Below are 22171 nucleotides of genomic sequence, written 5' to 3'. Positions count from 1 at the left end.
ATAGAATGCCCACTTGCTTGGCTGACTGACTGTCTTATGAGTCTTATTTAGGTTCATAGTACATGAGGATACAGGAGGAATGGAGGGAGATATAGAGGAGAAGTCAGACTGACTGACTAAGGGATGGGTGTTATTTAACCCCACAGTAAACAAGAATATGAGTCTTCTCACTTACAGAATTGTAAACCTTTTAAGGGAGCCCAGAAGTCTCTCTCTTTTCCTCCATCTTCACAACCTCTCTTTGGCTAGCTCCCACTCCAGTCTATGCTCACCTTTGAGTAACTCTGTGTATGGAATTGTACCAGCTTTGCTACCTGGCTCTATCTCACCATCACATGTCCTTCCTAGGGAGAGGACATCTTAGACAGGAGCTCGGAGCTGATCTACACTGGAGAGATGGCCTGGATCTATCAGCCCTATGGCCGCAACCAGCAGAGAGTCTTCTTCCTATTCGACCACCAAATGGTCCTCTGCAAGAAGGTAAACTCAACCTCTTCTTTTCTGAGAGAGATGAAGACCTCGGGAAGTGCTATAAGCCCCTTCCCTTTAATTGTGACCAGGTTTTTAAAGAAATAGGCAAAAATTGCCAGAGAAAGTTAGCAACAGTTCCATACCAGAAGCACTAGTATGGCATGAAGACCATAAGCAAAATTGAAATGCTGAGGTTAACACATGTTATCCCGGTAGCATTTATGTTTTTCCTCATAACTCTTGCGGTCTTCCTTCTGAGTACCCACAGCAGATAGACAACAAATTTAGACCAGCGTTGGAGAATATTGTGGTGTTTGTATCCTACTTAGCAAGTAGCTTCCAAGAGTACCTTGCCCCATTCCAACTTGAATTGTGTTACTTCCCCACGTTCTACCTGATGAAGCAACAAGAAGACTACTTGTCATTCAAACAAGTAGGTTCTCAATGCTATAAGATTGTCCTTCATAAAACCCTATTCATTTCTATATAAAGTGCACCCTTACTTCCCCCAAAACTCTCAAGCAAGCTGTTACTGATTACCCTAGCCCTGTAATCTTTTGAGGAGATATCCTGTACTTCTCACCACTGATCCTTGGATACCACTGTAAGTATTGGTTTCTTAGCAAAGAGGGATTATGTTCCCCCATATAATCTCTACTGAGGGTTCCTGATGGGATATTGTTCCTCCTTTCATGATAGGAGGCTCAAACCAGTTTTGTAAGGTTTGGCTGGGAAGAACTTCAAATCATGGGAAGTGAGAAACTGAGGAAGGGTGTTCAGAGTGATTTTCAAATTTTGTTCTCATTCTTGGCTTTTTCTCTGTTACATAGCTCCTTTTTTTCATTCACAGTCACCCTTACCCAGTAGTACATCACCTAAAGAGGGGTGTGAAGTCATGACATACTAAGTTAAACACTGAGCAGACATCTGGTTCATGTCCCTTGTTCTCTCTGTGTGTGCATGTGTATTATATATCCTACACTAAATAGTTATGTGTTTGCCTTTCAAAATCAATTGAGAGATTACATTGAGCTTAGATTCAAACTGGCTTGCTGTTTATAGATAATCTCCAAATGCCAGATCTGGAACAAATACCCTACTGGTTAATTAGGATAGTTATTTCAGTCTAGATCTCACATTGGAAGAGAATACACATGAATCTGAGACTCAGTAAAACACCAGTGTGTCTTTTTAGCTCTCCCAGCTCTTACCAGAACTTTCATACAAACTGGAGTCAGAATTTCTGAAGGTGAGTAAAGGCAACAAGGAAGTTCTTAGCTTTATCAGTCATGTCACCAACAGGCATTTGTCCATTCTTCCTACTAATGTATCTTCATGCTTAGGACAAGTAGAGGGGGAGAGGGGCAAAGGGTAAAGGAGAGACAGAGGGAGTGAGCAGTGGAGGGAGGGGAGGGATGGGGGAGAGAGAACAATTAGGAGGAGTCTGGTTTATTTCAGGGTTCCACACTATTGTCCCTACTTCTTGATTTTGACATGTCCCCAAAAGATGCAGTTGTTTTAAGTAAAATATGAAACTGAGCTCTGGAAAGCAGTAGCTATAGGAGGCAGATACAAAGGAGTGAAGCAGAGTCTAAATATAAAGGAAAAGAAAAAAAAAGATGGAACAATGTACTGTATTTAGGAGCGAATAGGAAGATGGAACAATGTACTGTATTTAGGATCAAATAGGCAGGGAAAAAAACAGGATGAAGTGGTCTAAGACAGCTAGTTAGAAAGACAACGATTAGAAAGACACCAGAAATTAAGGGAGGGCTTCTGGATTCAGAGAAGCCATGTTGGAAACTTGGGAAAAGCAAACAACAGGATGGCAATGACAAAGGACACCTTGATAAAGACATAGCTTCTCTCAGGTGACAGCTTTCTTGGTTTAGTGAGACCATAGGTTTGCTCTCCAGAATAAAGCTAGCCCTAGAGTTCAAGACTATTAACTCTGCATACTTGGATATTCTTAACACTGGCTTTCCAGGATTGAAAAGCTACAGCTTTGTTAAGTAAAGGCCATGAAAAACATATGATGTTTGTATTGAGTCCATGGTTGAGGATTTCCTTATTATCTACAAGAAATTTTCTGTTTTATACTTATCAAAAATAGAAAGTAAACCCAAAAATTATACTGGAGTGGAAAGAAGGAATACAAAAGAGCAAGGTATTTTGTCTGCCAATTTGTACACGGGGTCCAGGGCACAGCTTCCTGGAGTTGAAGGTAACATTTCACAAAGGAAAAGATGGGAGAGGGTAAGACTGAGGTGAGGAAGGGTTCACCACACTTACTTTATTCATCTTTGGAACACAATGTAATTGATGTCCAAATGCTCAGTTATTTTTTCATAAAGAAAAAATGGGCTAATCAACAACTAAATAATTGTTTATGACTATATTGACCTTTTTGATAAGCTCGTATTTAAAAAGAGCCCTTCACAAATGTGATATTTAACAGGAATAACACAAATAATCTCATAAATCATGGAACATTAGTTTAAAAATCTTCAAAATAATATTAAAGATTTCTAAATACCTGAATACTATTAAAAATAAAGGAAGAAAAATAACTGGTAGTCTGACAGGACCTTACATGAGACAGAAGTTGTATCTGAGGTTGCAATAAATTATCTCAGTGCTCTGGATTTTTATAAGTCACATCTGTGTGGGACCTGTAATTAATAAAATTTATGTATCCTAGTAGAAAAATGTACACTTTTATCCACTGAAATAACCCTCACATGTGTCTGGTGGAATTGCTTTATGTAATCTTGGCAATATTATACATATTAATGAAATTTGTGACAAAACTGTAGATTCAAAATACATGAGTGTTTGAAACAGAAAACTCTTATTATGGAAAATTTAATGAATATGAAAAAATGATGGATTGGCATTATTTGAATGTCTGTATGATTCTATTGAAAGAACTTTATATTAATTAACTTAATTCATATTCACAACAAATTTACCAGGGAAATACTGTGATTATTCCTACTTTAATTACACATGAAATTGAAATACAGAATACTTATGTATTTGTCATGGCTGGTAAATAATAAAGCTAGGAATTAATCTTCCTTTTTTTCATTCCTCAGGCTAGATATTGACCCAAGAATTTGCACTTGTAAGGCAAGTTGTCTACCACTGAGCTACATTCACCAACCATGGAGCCTGGGACTAAAACTAGTCAAACTGTCCCAAGGTCCTATACTAGTGACTTCTATGTCACTATTCCCATTAAGCTTGTCCAAATTTTATAAGTGGATATTAAGCAGCCCAAATACTTAAGATAAGATTAATTGGCCATGAGGTCTCAGCATTTATTTCTAAGAGTAAGTTATGTTGTTTTTATAAGCAGTCTATTTGTCTTATACCTGTACTAAATGATAAGAACAAAATTCACAGAAAGAATCTGTGTTTCTTGATGGGAATCATTTGTTTGATTTCATTTGAGACAGCGTCTTTGGCACCTCAGTATATCTTCTAAGGATATCACTATGTATCAGAACATAAATTCAAACTTCGGATTTCTGTTGCTTCTATATTCCAAGCACTGAAATTGCAAGCATATTCCACCAGGAATCAAACCAAGGACTTCATGTATACTCTACCAACTGATCCAAATCCCCAGCACCAAGAATCTTTATTTCTTTCTGCTGCCACTTTAAATTCTCTCACAATTTCCTTGTAGCAAGGAGAAACATGGATTGATAGGTAAAGTGAAATGATTCTGTTCTTAAATCCTGTATTTACAATGCCTGTTATTTCAAGCAAGCAACTATTTATTTCATGCACCTCCATTATATCACCTTTAATGCAGGGAGAATAATCAACAGGATTGTTATGAAGAATAAATGGGATCAATGTATATGAATTGGCAGTTGAGGGACAAGTCTGTTGCAGATACATGTGAAGTTTGCTCAGCCCCTACTTTCAATAAAAGTCATACTGTTGTAAGTTGGTGAAGTCCCATCAGTAGATTTACCGAACTGTGGACTGGATAACTATCTGCTACAGTTAACATAGGAAATATTTAAATATTCAACCTACTCTTTAAACTTCAGCTACTAATGTCTACCTATTAAATTTCTGTCTGACTCTTCTGATTCCACTAACTTGTAGTCAGTTAAACAAAACCTTGCCTGTTTTGTTCACTGGGAGTTGGGATTGAATAAAGAACTCAGAAGAGTTTCAACAGCTTGTATTATAGTTAGTCTTGCAGAGGGAAGGATAAAGGAGGGTAATTTTAAAACAGCAGTTATGATATACATGAAAGACACCTGTAGCTATTTAATTCTGTTCCTTTTCTTTCATTGTCATTTTTTAAAATTGTAAGCCCCTTTTGTTCTCTGTCCTCTTCTCCTATGTACTGGCTGCCTCTGCTCCTCTATTAGTTTAGTTTTGTACATGTTTTGCTGTTTTCTCCCATATATCATTATTTTGAAATTATTTTGATGTTTTAGCAATAATCCTTCATATTTTGTTTTTTTGTTCTCCTTTTTCACTATTTACTGTGGAAGAGAAGAGACCTCGTTATCCCATTATCCACCAATTTTTCTACCCGCCTATTATCGTCCCAAGCAACCTTTTCTCTGCATTCACTGTTCTTACTTATACTTGTGCCGACATGTTCCATTGTCCGCTATCATAACAGTATTGCTTTTATGTTGCTTTCACAATATTCTGAGGGATAAGAACTAAATTACATGTAATGATACTGGACAGAGGACTTTTGTTCGGGGAAGTTTGTGCGTTTAGACATTTCTTCTTGTACTGAAATGACAGAATTGCAACATGAGCCATTCGAAACAACTCACACACAAAAGTAGCAATAAGAGATAGGAATGGGGTTGGAGAGATGGCTCAGTGGTTAAGAGCACTTGCTGCTCTATGGAAGACTGGGGTTCAGTTCCAAACATCCACATAACTCTAGCCCCAGGGAATTCAATGTCCTCTTCTGACCTCCACATTCATGGGCACTCACTTGTTTCAAATATATAAATTCAGACACACCCTTATACACATAAAATAAATAAATGTTTTTGTTAATAAGGCAACAAGGACAATATAGAAATAAGATAGACAAGGGAACTGAAACCAGAAAAGTAGATACTAGACTCTACTCATATCTTACCTGTTTAATGTTAACAAGTTCTTCTTAATCCATTTTTTCTTTTATTTCTGTTCCTTTTATTCTTCTACTTTTATCTATTTTCTTCACTGTCCAATGGAACTAGTAATAGAACTCATTTCAGAAAGGCTCTAGAGGGGAACCATGATAACCAGTGAGAAGTAGTGGAGTATACTGCTAAAAGTATGTCTAATACAGCCAGACTAAAGAGTGCCCATTACTTTTCTCCAATGAGTTACCCGAATTTAAATAAGATTTTCTGCTTATAATTATTCCTCATTTGAAAAAAAATAGGAATCTAAAGGCAGTCATGAATTTTAAATGAAGCTGTACAAATAATAATTGTTGGTACATTGTGTTTACTAACTGTTAGCAATTAATACAATTACAGCATATTACAGTGTATGTCATGTTGCTAATCATTCACTTAGTAATTATAATTCTAAAGCAATATATAATATATTTCTTAATAAAAAGCACAGATTTTAGAGCCAGATATTGTGGATCCAAAGCCTAGCTGCACTGTTTAATCTTGACTAAGTTCAATGGGAGCTCTATATCTATAGTTACTTATTAAATGCAGCTACCTACTATAGTACTTTGTCAGCAATATTTAAGTTCACAAATGCAAAGTTATTATGATAGCACTTGGCATACAGTTTATGCTATTTAAATGCTCACTGCTGCTGTTGTCACTGTTAGTTTTATTTTAACTATTAAGCATATTCTGTACGTGTTGGTATGCAGTACTGGTCAAAGCAAGCTTACTCTTGTCCACGTGCATTCCCCAAGATCTGGATAGAAAACTGGAGCATTCTAAGCCGGGGAAGAGTAGCCAAAACCACCTCTAAAGTAGTAGAGGCAAACTCACTGATAAATAAATAAGGCAAGCTAGAATCCTGAACAGCTTTGTGCTCCAGATTGTAGCATCTGTCATTTGTACAAAATGTCCTGTGAAGTCTTTCTAAATCCTAGGATTACCTAGTGGGATCAAGTTGAAATATCTGTGAGCCGTTTGAATTATGTAATGTCAGGGATTAGGGTAGTTCCTTGCTGGAGTCACAGGCTATGTTCTGGAGCTTGGTTTCTACTGCCTGTTAAAACAACCCTGGAGAACTACTAAGCTCTTTATGTCCCATGACTTGAACAACCGAAAAGGGAAACTGAGAAAGGCTAGTATCCTGTTAGAAACTGTAAACTCCACTAGACAAGGATGTTGTGATCCAAATATCTATTTGGGGCATATTATCACCACACCACTTTGGAGGCATCAACCCATGAAATACCAACAGTACCACAAGCACCTAGGACTTAGGAAGGATTTGTTGTGTTGCTGTGTTTCATAAGGCCCAAGAAACCTCAGAAACTGCCTTTCTATGGACAATCCCTGAGTGAGGCAAGTTCAAAAAAGACAGAGTGCTGAACACAACCTAAATGAACAAACAAAACTAAATGCTGTAATTAGCATGATGGTTAAGTGCCAAGTGAGTAAGTAGCATTTAAGAGCCTTTGTAGTTAGGATTAGAATTTATTACAATGGGAGCCACAACAGCTAGAATGCCTAATGACAGAACATTTGGGGGGGGGAAGACTATGTGACTTTGACAATGAAGGTTAGAAGGACTGAAATAAGAGAGCTGGTTGGGAAGAAAAAGAAACAGTATTGTGAGCCCAAGCACATTTGTGATTTGTGTGAGTGGGTTAGCAAGTACTATTGCTACCCTAAATGCATGTCAGATTTCTAGAATTTAGTGGTCATGTAAATTGAAAAATACTGGAATTTGTCTTTTCTTTGACCCATTGTACTTAACTCTTCATATTTGACTTGCTAGACAGTATAAGTTGAAAGAGTCAATAGAATTTTGAGGTTTGTCAAAAAGGATTTTAAAGGTGCACAAAAGCTCAAGGCTACATTTGTCAGACAAGGTTGAAACTTTGTGTTTAAGTTGGAGCTTTGCAGCTATTTAATATGATAAGGTTAACTTTTGTAATTTTACAGTCGCAATAACTAAGGCTAAGAGAAGCTAAGTGGCTTGCCCAAGGCCGTAGAGTTAAGCATCTAGAACTCAAATTTAAATCTATGCATTTTATTCCTATTCTTTTCACTGTCCCATGTTTTATGGACTTTACTACCCATTCTGTTCGGACTTCCTGAGCCTAATCATTTCCTAATCATTTCTATCAAATCCGTGCACTTAGTTTATCACTAATCTGCCTGAAAAGTCATACTGAACCCTCTATCAGCCACAAAGAGAAAAATTTAATAACAGAATTTTAACAACATATCACTCTAACCCCTGTTCTTCTGTTAAAAGAAATAGAATACTTTCTTGTTCTTTTGTCATACATAAATATATAAGTAAACATTAGGATATTTTTATATTGATGCTGGTAATGGAGTCCTATGGTTGTACACATACTTAAATTTTAGGAAATTTCCAAAGGCATTAAGATTGAAATCATGAGGCACTAGTTTGGTAGAGTGGAGTAGAGGAGTTTTTGGACACAGGTTAAGAACCAGGAAATTGAAGTTGTTAATAATTTAAGACAGCCACTCAGAAGTGTGCTGTCCAGACCTGCCTTTCCAGATCTGTATATGCCATATTATCAACTGTAAGGGAGAATTCAAACCTTAATTCTATGTTTTCCTTTTAGCTAGTTAAATTAGCCTGACAGTGCTCAGTATTTTAAGCATGTATCCCACAAAATGTTCCTGAAATTTTGAGATCAGTTCATGAGAGCCAGTCCATTCTTTGTGCCAGGACTGAGCTTGTGCACTTTGGACATGGTTGAAACAAGCCTAAAAACTATTAGCCTTCTTTGTTCAACTGGTCTCTTTCTTGCTGTTATAAGTACCCAAGAGACCTGTTTGAGCTTAATAGCAGGGGTACTCAGTGGATCAAAAACCATATGTATTCTCATTTTATTTTCATTCACATTACATATTTATAATAATTATGACAGTAAATAGAACTATGTGATGGTTATCTGTTGCTAAACAGTTAAATAATACCTATATTTTCAAGCCTGAGGATTTGAAAGTGACAGAAATATGTTGAAAATCATTCAAAACAAGGTTTACAATTACTAGCATATATTCACTCCCGTGTAGTATTCCTCATATCTAAGCAGAATGTAATTGGTTAGCCTCTACACTGTCTTACTACTATGCAAATGGACATATTTTGTATATGTCAGTATTGTAACATATAGTATATATAAGATGGATAAGACCGCTAATTGGTTTACCACTGTGCTGTTTCAATTTTTTCAAATGATATCTCAGGTGATAGAATCACCTGAGAAGAGGAAACTTCAGTGGGTAATGCAATTTGCAAACCACTGTGAGCAATGCAATCCCTGTGGAAGTAGGCCTGGCTTGTACAAGAAAGGTAGGTGAGTAAGCCACTAGGAGCAAGCCAGTAAGCAGCATTTATCCATAGTCTCTGCTTCAGTTTCTGCCTCCAGGTTCCGAGCTACTGCCCTGACTTCCCTTGATGATGGACTGTAGATTATAAGCCAGATAAGCCATTCTTTCCCCTTGATACTTTTGGTTATGGTGTTTTCTTCCCCCTTGATACTTTTGGTTATAGTGTTCATTACAGGAATAGGAAGTAAAGTAGGACATGTTCCTTTTCATTTCCGACTAACTTCTTTGATTTTCTCCTCTACTCCTGAATTTGCTATATATCATTGTCATATCTTTCCTTATAACTTTGTTATTCATACATGTCTCTAAAAATATATAGCATTGTTTTATATGTTGATTGTGGAAAAATAGAAATCAGTTTAAAATACATGGAAAGGAAATGAAGTCAATGATGAACATGAGATTTAAAATCAGAGTGTTGAGGGTCCTAGCTTTGCATAGGGTGGTAGGTTCACCAATACCTAATATACCATTTAAAATGCAAGTAAATAGAGCACTACACCCAGACTTATGATGAGTGTCTCATAGACTATAATTAGTTTGATCTAATGTAGATGAGTACAACAACAAAAGACAGAGAACACTGTATTTGTACACATATATAATTTTACTTTGCTAATATAAGATCATGAGATTCATCTGTGTTGATATACATGTCGTCCTTACTCTCTTTTAGCCTCTTTCCCTGTCAGCCTAGTTCTTGCCCCAGAACACTGAATAGTAAAACATTAGATCCCTTACAGTTAACTCTTTCTGCCCAACAGTCTATGATCTTCTAGTAGCTCTCATCATTGAACTTCCATTTAAAATTTTATTCTCAGCATCCTGATTGAGTTTTTCAGTACATTCCATCAAGCTTATTTTATGCTTATGGTAATCATGCCAAGTTTTTGGAAGCTGAAAAATCCCTTGCTGGTATTGCTTTATTGCTTTTTTTTTTTTTTTTGCATACTCCTTTCTATTGCTTATATGCAGTTTACATTTCAGTGATTGATCTGGGGTCTGAAACAGTCTTTGGATTTGGGAGATCTCTTAAGAGCATCTACTTAACCAACTTATCACTCTCCAAATGGTCATCTCAATGCATGTATTGAGACCATAAAAATCTCCATTTATATTCCAGAATAATGACAGTGTTTGTGTCCTGTTATAACCATGTGCCACCTCTGCTGGCATTCACTCTGCCTATACTTCCGACAAAATAACCTCATTCTTCCCACCTAGGACCTAATCCGGAGAGACATCCTATACTACAAAGGGCGCATTGACATGGATAAATATGAGGTAATTGACATTGAAGATGGCAGAGATGATGACTTTAATGTCAGCATGAAAAATGCTTTCAAGCTTCATAACAAGGAAACAGAAGAAGTTCATCTGTTCTTTGCCAAGAAACTGGAGGAGAAAATACGTTGGCTCAGAGCTTTCAGAGAAGAGAGGAAAATGGTACAGGAAGATGAAAAAATTGGTAAGTGACCTGAGAGCAGAAAGAAAAATATAATTGTGAAGAACCTTCCATAGAGGTTTACAATTGATTTCATCTTTCTAGAGTCAAAGGGAAGATTTGGGGTGCACACTGACCTAAGTCACTTTGGTGGTTCCTTATTACAGGCCTTTGTAAATACCAGTTGGTATGAGTTATTGGTTTTTCAAGTCTAATATCTATTTCCAGAAAGGAATATTATACCAAATTCCAATTCCAACTCAATTTTTCCCTACCACACACATATGTATTAGCAAATAAACGCAAAGGAGCCATGCATGCTATTCCATAATCTTCATAAATTCACAGAGCTCTTTGTCTCCAGGTGTACGAGCAGGACATGTTTTATGAAATGATTTGTCAATGCAGATTTGGTAGAATTATACCAATGAGATAAATAGCTCTCTTTCTTTGTATGTGTTGTTTCTGGGAATAAATACCAGGGTATGTTTGTGCTAGCCAACCTCTAGCCAACATTCTGATGAGAACCAAGGAAAACTGTGATAATTTGAATGTAATTGGCCCACATAATTTCATAAGGAGTGGCACTCTTAGGAGGTATGGGTTCATTAGAGTAAGTGAAGTCTTGCTGGAGGAAGTATGTCACTGTGGAGGTGGGCTTTGGGGTCTCATATGCTCAAGATACTACCCAGTGTTTCAGATATCCACTTCCTATTGCCTTTTGATCAAAATGTAGCCAACACCATGTCTGCTTGCATGCTGCCATGCTCCCCACCGTTAATGATAATGGACTGAACCTCTGAACTGTAAGATGCCACCTCAACTAGATGTTTTACTTTATTAAGAGTTGCTATGGCCATGGCAACAGAGACTCTAAATAAGAGTCAGAAGTGGTCTGACTTTATTCACAAACTTCAGCTCTCTTTCAAGTTATGGGTTTATTTCATTCTTATCCTGAGTTCTCAGAATGCCAAATTACATGTACATACCTTAAATTTCATTCATTTTAACCAGTGAAAACTAATGTCTGAAAGAGTTCGGTTATTTGGGCCTCCTCAATTAAGGTGGTAGTATTAGTTCTAGGGGCAAAGGCATCTGGGTATTTAATTCTTGATATAGTTATTTCAGATATTAACTTATAATTAAAATAATTCCACTTAGTCATCACACTCTAGGACTACTTAAAAATAAATTACAGAAAATACAACAATATCTAAAACCATAACTACTCATTTCATTTAGATTCAGAATAAAACATCCTTTTTGGATTGAAACAGTTTTGTGGCTATAGATATGTAGCTTATTAATTACTAGCTAATATCTTCCTCAAGGTCCTATTTCTATAATAAAAATATCAGCCAGGTACAATGCTTCATAGCTGTAATTGCTGTACTCAGAATATGAAAGCAGGATGATTCCAAGTTCAAGGCCAGCCTGGGCAGCACCATGAATTCATTGCCAACCTGAACTATAGTGGGAGTCCATTTTTAAAACTGAAGGGCCAAGAATGTTCTTCAAAGACAGGGTACTTGCCTAGAATAAGGTCTTATGTTCAATCCCCAGCACTGGGGGAGAGGCAGCAAATAAGATAAATCAACCTTTCTAATTCATAGAAAAGTTTCTTGTTTTGCTACATGTGTTATAGAAATATAATTGTACCTTAAAATGCCTATATTTTCAAGGTTACAGAAATTGCCTCTAGAAAAATATATGTACCTGTTGAGTGCTGGCTCATAGTGTTATATCATACCATGCTAGGGACTGAAATGGCCCAGAGCAAAAGATGGATGGCCAGAAAGACAGGGTAATCCTTGTCTTCCCATATCTTAAATCCACATTGAAAATACACTTAGAGTCTTATTAGAGTCAAGTCCTTTTAAAGTACAAGCATTGCATTGAGATATGATGTAGAATGATATTGAGATGTTAGAAGTTAGGCCTATCAATGGATAATCTGAGTGCATAGATTGTGTATTAATTAAAAGATCTCTGCCATTCCCTCTATATCTAGAACCATGCCTCCCATATAATGCCATAATAAGCTGTGCCTTAAAAGATCTGCTTCTAGTGAAAAGCTTCCATAAATTATTTTCTGATAAGCTTATGTCATCTTTGTTTTGTTTTTAAATACAGATTTATGTGACTTTTCCTCTAGTCTGATTACATTAAGTTAGAAAACATTGAGCAAGCAAACAAAAAATAAGACAAAAAGGTGAAAATCACAATAACATACAATATAATAAGAACTTTTGTAAATGTTTTGCTATATTTCCTTCTAGTCTTTTCTTACATGTATTTAAATAAAACTGTGAGAGTTCCTGACTATTTCTCTTTCTTTCTTACCTATCTCTATAAATGCAAATTTTTATTCCCATTTTTCATTTCATATTATCTCATTATTACTTTCATGCATATTTGCCATAATTTTACTGTTTTATGTGTATTAATTAATTATAAATCTTGACGATGATAACCATTTAATTCATAGTAGAAATATATAAAGCATTCTTTTGCATTTTCTCTCACTCTTTTGTTTTAATATTAATTAGAATTTAATAAATGCTAGTGGTTTTAATCCTGAATAGGTGAATAATTTTTATTATAAAATTAATGAACAATCTCATGAGAAATTGCATAATTCAAATTTGTATGATTTTTCATAAATGAATACAGAACAGTTTTTTGAGTATTATACTTTGAATGTCAGTATACTTTTAACTTATTAAAAAAGAAGGCACTATAAGGAATTTTTTGTCTCTCATATAGTACATCCCAACTGCATCCTCCCTCTCACCACTCCTCCTATTTCCTCCTCCAGATCTACTGAACCTCAGTTTCCCTTAAGACTTCCCAGGAATATCAACTGATCATGGCATAATAAGATGCAATAAGACTAGGCATAAACTCTCATATCAAGGCTGGACAAGGCAACTCAGTAGGAGGAAAAGGGTCCCAAGGGCAAGGAAAGAAAATACTCAGAAGCACTCCCTCTCACCCCCACTGTTAGGAGTGCCATAATAACACCAAACTAACAACCATAACATATATGGTTCATTGTTAAAAATCCTCTCACTCATATTCTATGAGAAAATGAAAATATTGACAATTTGGTGTTTGTTTCCATATTTATCCCATGTGCTCTATCTTTCTTCCTTTCTCCTTTCTCTCTCTCCCTACACACACACACACACACACACACACACACACACACACACCAGTATTACAAAAAATTCCTTTTACATATTGCTTTGCAACTTGTTTTTTTTTAATTTAATTTATAACCAAGCTTCTTTTACATATCAATCCCAGTTCCCATACCCTCCAGGTCCTCCCCTGTTCCCTCCACCAAACTCTATCCCATCCCCTTTCTGCTCCCCAGGGAGGGTGAGGCTATCCATGGGGAGTCTTCGAAGTTGGTCATGTCATTTGAGGCAGGGCCTAGGCCCTCCCCCATGTTTCTAGGCTGAGGGAGTATTCCTCTATGTGAAATGGGCTCCCAAAGTCCATTTGTATACTAGGGATAAGTACTGATCCACTACCAGAGGCCCTATAGACTGCCCAGTCCTCCTAACTGATACCCACATTCAGGGAATCTGGATTGGTCCTATGCTTGTTTCCCAGCTATCAGACTGAAGTCCATGAGCTCCCCCTTGTTCAGGTCAGCAGCCTGGTCTTGACCCCTTTGCTTACCACTCCTCCCTGTCTGTAACTGTTTGGCTAAATGTTTAGCTGTGAGTGTCTCCTGCTTCCATCAGCTACTAGACAAAGGCTCTAGGAAGGTATATAAGGTAGTCACCAATCTCAGTATCAGGGAAGGGCATTTAAGGTTCCCACTTCACTATTGCTTAGATTGTTAGTTGAGGGTCAACCTTATAGATCTCTAGACATTTCCATATTGTCAGATTTCTCTTAAAACCTAAAATGATTCCCTCTATTATGGAATCTCTTTTCTTGTTCTCTATTCTATCCCTGACTCCATCTTCCTCTACCTTCCTCTTCCCCATAACTTCCTCTCCCCTCCTCCCATGCTTCCAATTTCCTTGGGAGACCTTGTCCCTTTATCCTTCTCCAGGGGGATCATGTATGTCTCTCTTAGGGTCCTCTTTGTTTCCTAGCTTTTATAGCGATGTGGATTGTAGGCTGGTAATCCTTTACTCTATGTCTAAAAACCATATATGAATGAATACACACCACGTTTGTCTTTTTGTGCCTGGGTTACCTCACTCAGGATGTTTTTTTCTAGTTCCATCCATTTGCCTGCAAATTTCAAGATTTCATTGCTCCCCCCCCCCCCCGCTGACTAGTACGTCATTGTGTAAATGTACCACATTTTCTCCATCCTCCATCCATTCTTCAGTTCAGGGATATTTAGGTTGCTCCCAGGTTCTGGCTATAACAAATAATGCTTCTATGAACATAGTTTAACAGATGCCCTTGTTATATGAATCCACCTTTTGGGTATATGCCTAAGAGTGGAATACTGGACCTTGAGGTAGACTGATTCCCATTTTCCTGAGGTGCCCCGCCCATGCAACCAGAGTACCGAGGTGGCGGAGGGTGTTGGGATTGAAGCATGTAACAGACCACCACAAGACATGAAGAAGAAGCTGCTGCCATTTATTACAGAGAGTATTGGGCTTATATACCCAAGCCAGGGGATGGTCTAAGCATAGGAGGAAATCATATACCACTCACACCTGGGGTCAAGGTACGGGACTGCAAAGTTCTGAAAACAACCTTGTTTGCTCAACCTTGTTTGCACTGAAGTTCTGCAGCTGGGTGAGGAGGAAGAGAGCTGTAAGAACAACAAGTACTTAAGTTTCCCAACACTTAGGAACCGCCATAATGATTTCCAAATTGGCTATACGTGTTTGCACTCCCACCAGCAGTGGAGAAGTGTTTCCCTTCCCCCACTATCTTTGGTGGTTTTGAAGTTAGCCATTCTGAAGGGTGTAAGATGGTATCTCAGAATTGTTTTGATTTGCATTTCCCTGGTAGCTAAAGATGTTGAGCACTTTCTTAAGTATCTTTCAGCCATTATAGGTTCCTCTATTGAGAATTCTCTATTTAGTTCTGTAACCCACTTTTTAATTGGATTATTTGGTGTTTCGGTAACTAGCTTCTTGCACATGGATAATCTCACCAGATGCTGAAAAAGCCTTTGACAAAATCCAACAACCCTTCATGATTAAGGTATTGGAGAGATCAGGGATAACAGGAACATACCTAAACATTATAAATGCAATATTCAGCACACCAGCAGCCAACATCAAACTAAATGGAAATAATCTCAATGTCATCTCTCTAAAATCAGAAACAAGACAAGGTTGTTCACTCTCACCGTATCTCTTCAATATTGTACTAGAAGTTCTAGCTAGAGCTAGACAACAAAAGGAGATCAAGGAACTACAAATTGGAAAGGAAGAAGTCAAACTTTCACTATTTGCAGATGATATGATAGTTCACATAAGTGACCCAAAAAAACTCTACTGGGGAACTCCTACAGCTGATAAACATCTTCAGCAAAGTGGAGGATACAAGATTAACTAAAAAAGAAATCAGTAGCCTTACTATATACAGATGATAAAGGGGCTGAGAAAGAAATCAGAGAAACATCTTTTACAATAGCCACAAACAACATAAAATATCTTGGAGTAACGCTAACCAAACAAGTAAAAGACCTATATAGTAAGAATTTTGAGTCTTTAAAGAGAGATATTAAAGAAGATACCAGAAAATGGAAAGAAGATCAATACAAAAGACCCAGGATAGCCAAAACTACCCTGTATAATTAAGGAACTGGCAGAGGCATCATTAAATCTGACTTCAAGCTCTGTTATAGAGCTATAGTCCTGAACTCAGCTTGGTATTGGCACAAAAATAGACAGGTAGACCAATGGAATCGAATTTAACACGCTGATATTAACCCACACACCTACAAACACCTTATTTTTGACAAAAAGCTAAAATTTTACTAAGAATGCTAAAATTTTACTAAGAATGCATCTTCAACTAATGGTGCTGGCATAACTGGATGCTGGTGTGTAGAAGACTGCAGATAGATCCATATCTATCACCATGCACAAAACTTAAGTCCAAATGGATCAAAGAACTCAAAATAAATCTAGCCACACTGAACCTAATAGAAGAGAAAGTGAGAGGTGCCCTTGAACAAATTGGTACAGGAGACTGCTTCCTGAATGTAACACCAGTAGCACAGACACTGAACTAAAGTTCAATTCCACCAAACTTTCACTCTGAATAATTAATGAATGAATTAGGCTGCATAGATAGATCCCATTCCTCTAATCTTCCCCAGTCTGTATAATATAGCCCTTCCTAAAACCCTGAGAGCACATGCAATCAGGGTGGAATTACACCCCTGTAGTCAGATATTCCTTTGGGCCATCAGCTCATAAATAACAACATGGAGTCTTATTATTAATTATGAAAGCTTGCCAGGTGGTGCTGGCACACGCATTTAATCCCAGAATTAGGGAGGCAGAGGCAGGCAGATTTCTGTGAGTTCAAGAACAACCTGGTCTACAAGAGCTAGCTCCAGGACAGGCTCCAAAGTTACAGAGAAACCCTGTCTCAAAAAACACACACAAATAAACTCTGTCTCAAAAAGAAATTAAAAAATAACAACAAAAACAAAACAAACAAACAAACAAAATGGTATAAAAGCTTGGCCTTAGCTTAGATCTGCTCCTTACTAGTTTTTTTTTAACTTAAATTAATCCATTATCTATTAATCTATGTTCTTTTGCTCATCTTAGTTACCTTTACTCTGTACTTCCTATCCTGCTTCTTCTGTATCTGGCTGGCAACCTTGCCTTTCTCCCTCCCAGTGTTCTCTCTCTGCCTGGAAGTCCTGCCTATTTCTCCTACTAGCTATTGGCCATTCAGCCTTTTATTACACTAATCACAGCAATATATTATCACAGTGTACAAATATCCCACAACATTTTCTCCTTTTTCTCTAAATAATAATGAAGAATTTAACACAGTAAAATTATATACAATATGAACAATTATCAGATAAGAATTACATTTATAATGTCCAGTCTATTTGTTTTTGGCAAGTTTGAAGAAATTATTATCTATCTTATCTTGATGAGTCTAAAGTTTTATACCTAAACCATTTTTATCATAACTTATATTACCATCCTAAAAAATATCTTTTTATACATTAGAACAATTTTACATAAACTACTTAGCTTTTATATCTCTCAACCTTACATATTTATATCTTTTATGTACGTTTTTTTCTGAATTTAGTAACAAGGAAAACTATAACTGTCAAGTCTTGAACCCCCATCAGAGACCCAAGAAGGATAAAATATTGAGTAAACAGTAAGTGCAGAGCAAACAATTTGCGAAAAAAACTATAGGAATAACAGAGACATTTGGCTGTCTGGACAGTCAACGGTCACCCCGCGTTCCTCTGCAATAATATTGTGGCATCCTCTTCAGCCTACGTCCTAGAATATGACAGACTTTCCTATGAAGCAGGAATTTTGCCTTACCTTGTCTTAACAAAGTTCGGCAATAACCTTTTGTGTCCTGCTTGTCGAATTTGTACAACATTCTGTCAGTAGTTGAGGCAAGGACAATTTCTTGCCCAGTGGCTAACATTGTCAGAAATAAGTTGTTTGATGCCCATCTGGGTGACCTGATTTAATATAGTTCTTTACTATCACATATTTTCTGCAAGTTTTATAATTTTGTTGTACTTCAATTAGTAAAAGACCATTGTACATATATAACTTATTTCCATTATGTATTCATCAGTTGATAGGCAGCTAGGCTGTTTCCATTTACTTGATATTATGAAATAACAGCTATCAACATAGATGAACATGTATCTCTCTCTATAGTAGGATATAGAATCCTTTGAGGATATGCCAAGGAATTTCAATCTTGTGGTAATTATATGTTTAATGTTTTTATAAAATCCACATATTGATTTCCTTAATGTTTTGCAAAATCTCCATATTGATTTCTTTAATGTCTATACCATTTTATGATCCTACCAGCTGTAATTAAAAGTTCATCTTTCCCCCACATCTTTGCCATTATTTTACTTGAGGTTTTTTGATATATTTGTCAGATATTTTTGGAAGGAAAGATATAATCATTTTTACAGTACATAAAGGTATCTGTTTTTCATAACAAAGTTCAAATTTCTTTTGTCTTGTAGGTTTTGAGATTTCTGAAAACCAGAAGAGGCAGGCTGCAATGACTGTGAGAAAAGCCTCTAAACAGAAAGGTACAATTGCCTTTGCTCTTTCAGACCCACTTGTTGTCTGTATGAGACTAGGAAACCATAGGCTATGTGTTTTCACATTCCTTGGCTCCTTTCCATACTGAGGTTCACTTGGAATAGTGATACCCAGGTATTCTTAACAACAGGTAACAAATGCTCTTAATGTTTCAATTCTTGGGAGTAAGTGGTATGGGGTAGTCATATCCATGCTATTGGCTAGATAAACAAAACAAAATCAAAACCATTATCTTTGTTTATACTTCAAAGGAAGAAAAACTTTTTTGAATAGTTTAGAGAGAGGCAGGTAATAATGCATGTATATAACTTATTTAATAAATATAAATGTATAGGGATATGTTCTCAGCTTCCTTTCAAGTAGCCCCAACCCAAAGCGAAGAGCCTCAAATTGAAACCAGGTAGTCTTTCTCTGAGGCATACACTGAAATACCTTTGAAAAGTTAAAATACAAACAGAATCAACTTAAATATGAAATAGTTCTTCTTTTCTTTTTCATGAACCAGAACAAAACTAAAGTGCTCAGTTGAGCAAAAAGAAGGAGCTACCTTCCACTTAATGAAGTTTCTACTTAGTATCAAATTTCTTAATTTCTTTCATTTCATCTTTATAGTAACCCAAAGAAAATGGCACTATTAGCCCCTGTTCCAGGTTAAGAAACTGAAAACATTCAAGGTAAAGTGATTTTTTAACCTAAGTCATCTTGATTCTGAGACCACTGCTCTCTCCTCTTCATCTCAGGGTCCTGATGATGATGATGATATCTCTTGTTTGAAAGAAGAGCTCATTTTATTGTCTCATCTCAATTACTGGCAGCTATTTTTACTACTGACAGTATTTTCACTTTCCCAGGATTTGATAATCTTAATGACATATCACTTTCCCCAGCCCTTTCCTTCTGTTCTCTCATTACCTCTCATTAGCTCTCATTAGCTCTAAATGAATTCTAGAAATGATGGAGGGAAAACTGACAAAATAGCTCTAATGTAAATATCATTAGAAAAGTAATTAGTGTCTCCTTCCCATGTTATTTGTATACCACAGGATACTGTCAGCCATCTATTTTTCTGAGGGGTTATTTGGCTGATTGTAAGACCTTTTCACTTTCCTTTATTTTTACTTTTTGCTGTATTGGTTTTCAGATTTTATATATAACTACTTGGGGTTAAATGCTAATTCCTCATACACCAATGCAATTCAGTTTATCAGTACAAAAGATGTCAGAATCATAAACACAACGTCCATCTGCATAGGCTTTAGGGCCAGTTAAAAATCATATTAATATTCTGGAATAACTAAAAAAATCTTGAAAAATAAAAATAAAATGGGAATAATTTATCTAATTTCAACACTCATTATATAGATACATTAACTGAGGCTTTACAGACAGTTTAATGGAAAACAATTCCTAAGTAGACCTATATACATATGTGTGGCCTATTTTGGACAAAGACAGAACAGCAATTCAGGAAAAAAGAAAAAAAAAGGGCAATCTTTTCACCAAATAGTGCTGAATTTTATTTCCATACACAAAATAGAACTTTGATATAAGTTCACACCTTGTATAACAAATAGAAATTCACTGTGAAATTAAATATCAAACTATAGAGCACTAAGAAAAAGCATACAAAAAGTTTTTAGGATCTAAAGCAAAACAAAGGACTTCATAGATTTGACATGAAAAGCTTGAAACCGAAAATGGAAAATAGGACTTGACAAAGTAGGACTTCCTCCCTGATGTCCCTGTATTGTTTGTTGGCATCTGATACCATTATATTTCTGGCACTTACCACTTTTCAAAAAATGGCTCCAGAACCTAATTCCTCCAATGGATGTGCCAATGGCTGACAATGGATTAACATTATAACGACTTCCTTGAGTCTTTCATTAATGTGAATTTTGGTGTGGTGGTCACAAACCCCATTGAAACGGCACCCTTTGAAAAGATTCCATTTTTCCTTTATTTCTATGAATTGTGTCTTCTAATGATGAATTTTCCTTTTTGTTTCTGTTACTGATGTCAATTTTCTGTTAAATACAGGCTTATCATTGTCAACCCAATGCAAAACACTGAATCACTGTTCCTTAAGCATTATGGAATGCCCTGAAGTCAGTAGTTCTTAACTAGGTTCTTTTGACATTTTCAGGGAGTTTTGGAGAGGAAGAGAACTAAAATCTAGAAATAAAAGGAGTTTGTTAGGTTGTTCAGAGGAACAAGCCTTAAATCAGGGACTATGGTCTACTAGAAAGAACCCCTAACCATTCAGCAAATGTGGGTTCTAATTCTTGCTTTGTTGCTAGATAGAATGTGACCTTAGGTATATTTCTCTCTGGTCCTTGGTTTTCTTGTCTGTCAAACAAGTGATAGTACCACTCCATAATTTTTTGATAATAGATAAGATGGTGAAGGATGTGGTGTTATAAAAATACAGATCCTAGTGCAAATGTGAAAGGGGAAAAATAACTTGCAGTACTGATTGATTACCCTTTACCCAAAATGCTTGGGACCCAAAGTTCCTCAAATTATAATTTTTTTTTGAATTTGGGAATGTTTATATAGACTTTTGATTGAACAGCTTTAAGATATAAATCTTAAAAGTTCCAAAGTATAAAACTTTCTGGTTGCTAGCTTGAATTTCAGAGTATTTCAGTCTTGGGGATTATGAATATTCAGTGTTACCAGGTAAAACTCAAAATTAGTGGACTGTGAAGGACCATTGGTTAATTTGAGAACCCACTTTGTACTAAACTTACTCTTTCCTTTTGATCTCCTATTTGCCCTAGGTGTCAACTCTGCCCGCTCAGTTCCTCCTTCCTACCCACCACCACAGGACCCGTTAAACCAGGGCCAGTACCTGGTCCCTGATGGCATCGCTCAGTCTCAAGTCTTTGAGTTTACTGAACCGAAACGCAGCCAGTCACCATTCTGGCAAAACTTCAGTAGGTTAACCCCCTTCAAAAAATAATACCTATAGGAAGGCAGATAATTTTAAAATAAATAAAATTATATTTATAGATGGACCTTTTTTTCGGAGAAGCACTGTTGAAAATTTATATATATATATTTGTGTGTGTGTGTATGTGTGTGTGCGTGTGTGCGTGTGTGTGTGTGGCACACACATGCACACACACATAGACTTTTAAGTACACACAGAGAAGGACCAAAACCATTTTCTGTTGTTTTGGGAAATTGAAATCAGTAGTTGGTAAGAAGTACCACTGACTTCCAAACATGTAATCACTTCTTAAAATTTTTAGTTCTTAACCTTGTTCCCCTCCCCCTTTCTGTCAGAAACTGAATTTCTCTTTGTTCTTTTTCCTGTTAAGATAACCTATTTGCTCCTCTGGTTCACTGACCTGTCATTACTACATAGAGTATTTGCATTGTTTTATTTCCCTTTCTTGATG

The 22171-nt window shown here is 36.5% G+C and overlaps 1 protein-coding gene across 1 annotated transcript in view; it reads left to right on the top strand.

Annotated features, from left to right (window-relative positions):
* Positions 1-21790, top strand: part of Arhgef9 (Cdc42 guanine nucleotide exchange factor 9) — a 163232-nt gene extending 141442 nt beyond the window's left edge. The window contains 4 exon segments of the mRNA XM_051178858.1: positions 349-480; positions 10260-10503; positions 18683-18751; positions 21548-21790. Coding sequence (XP_051034815.1) covers positions 349-480; positions 10260-10503; positions 18683-18751; positions 21548-21729 — 627 coding nt within the window. The 3' untranslated portion in view covers positions 21730-21790.
* Positions 21791-22171: the final 381 nt, after the last annotated feature.

This window comes from Phodopus roborovskii, unplaced genomic scaffold (assembly GCF_943737965.1).
Source record: "Phodopus roborovskii unplaced genomic scaffold, PHOROB, whole genome shotgun sequence".
NCBI classification, from domain to species: domain Eukaryota; kingdom Metazoa; phylum Chordata; class Mammalia; order Rodentia; family Cricetidae; genus Phodopus; species Phodopus roborovskii.
The sequence above is the reverse complement of the archived record's forward strand: the minus strand, read 5'-3'. Positions and strand labels throughout refer to the sequence as shown.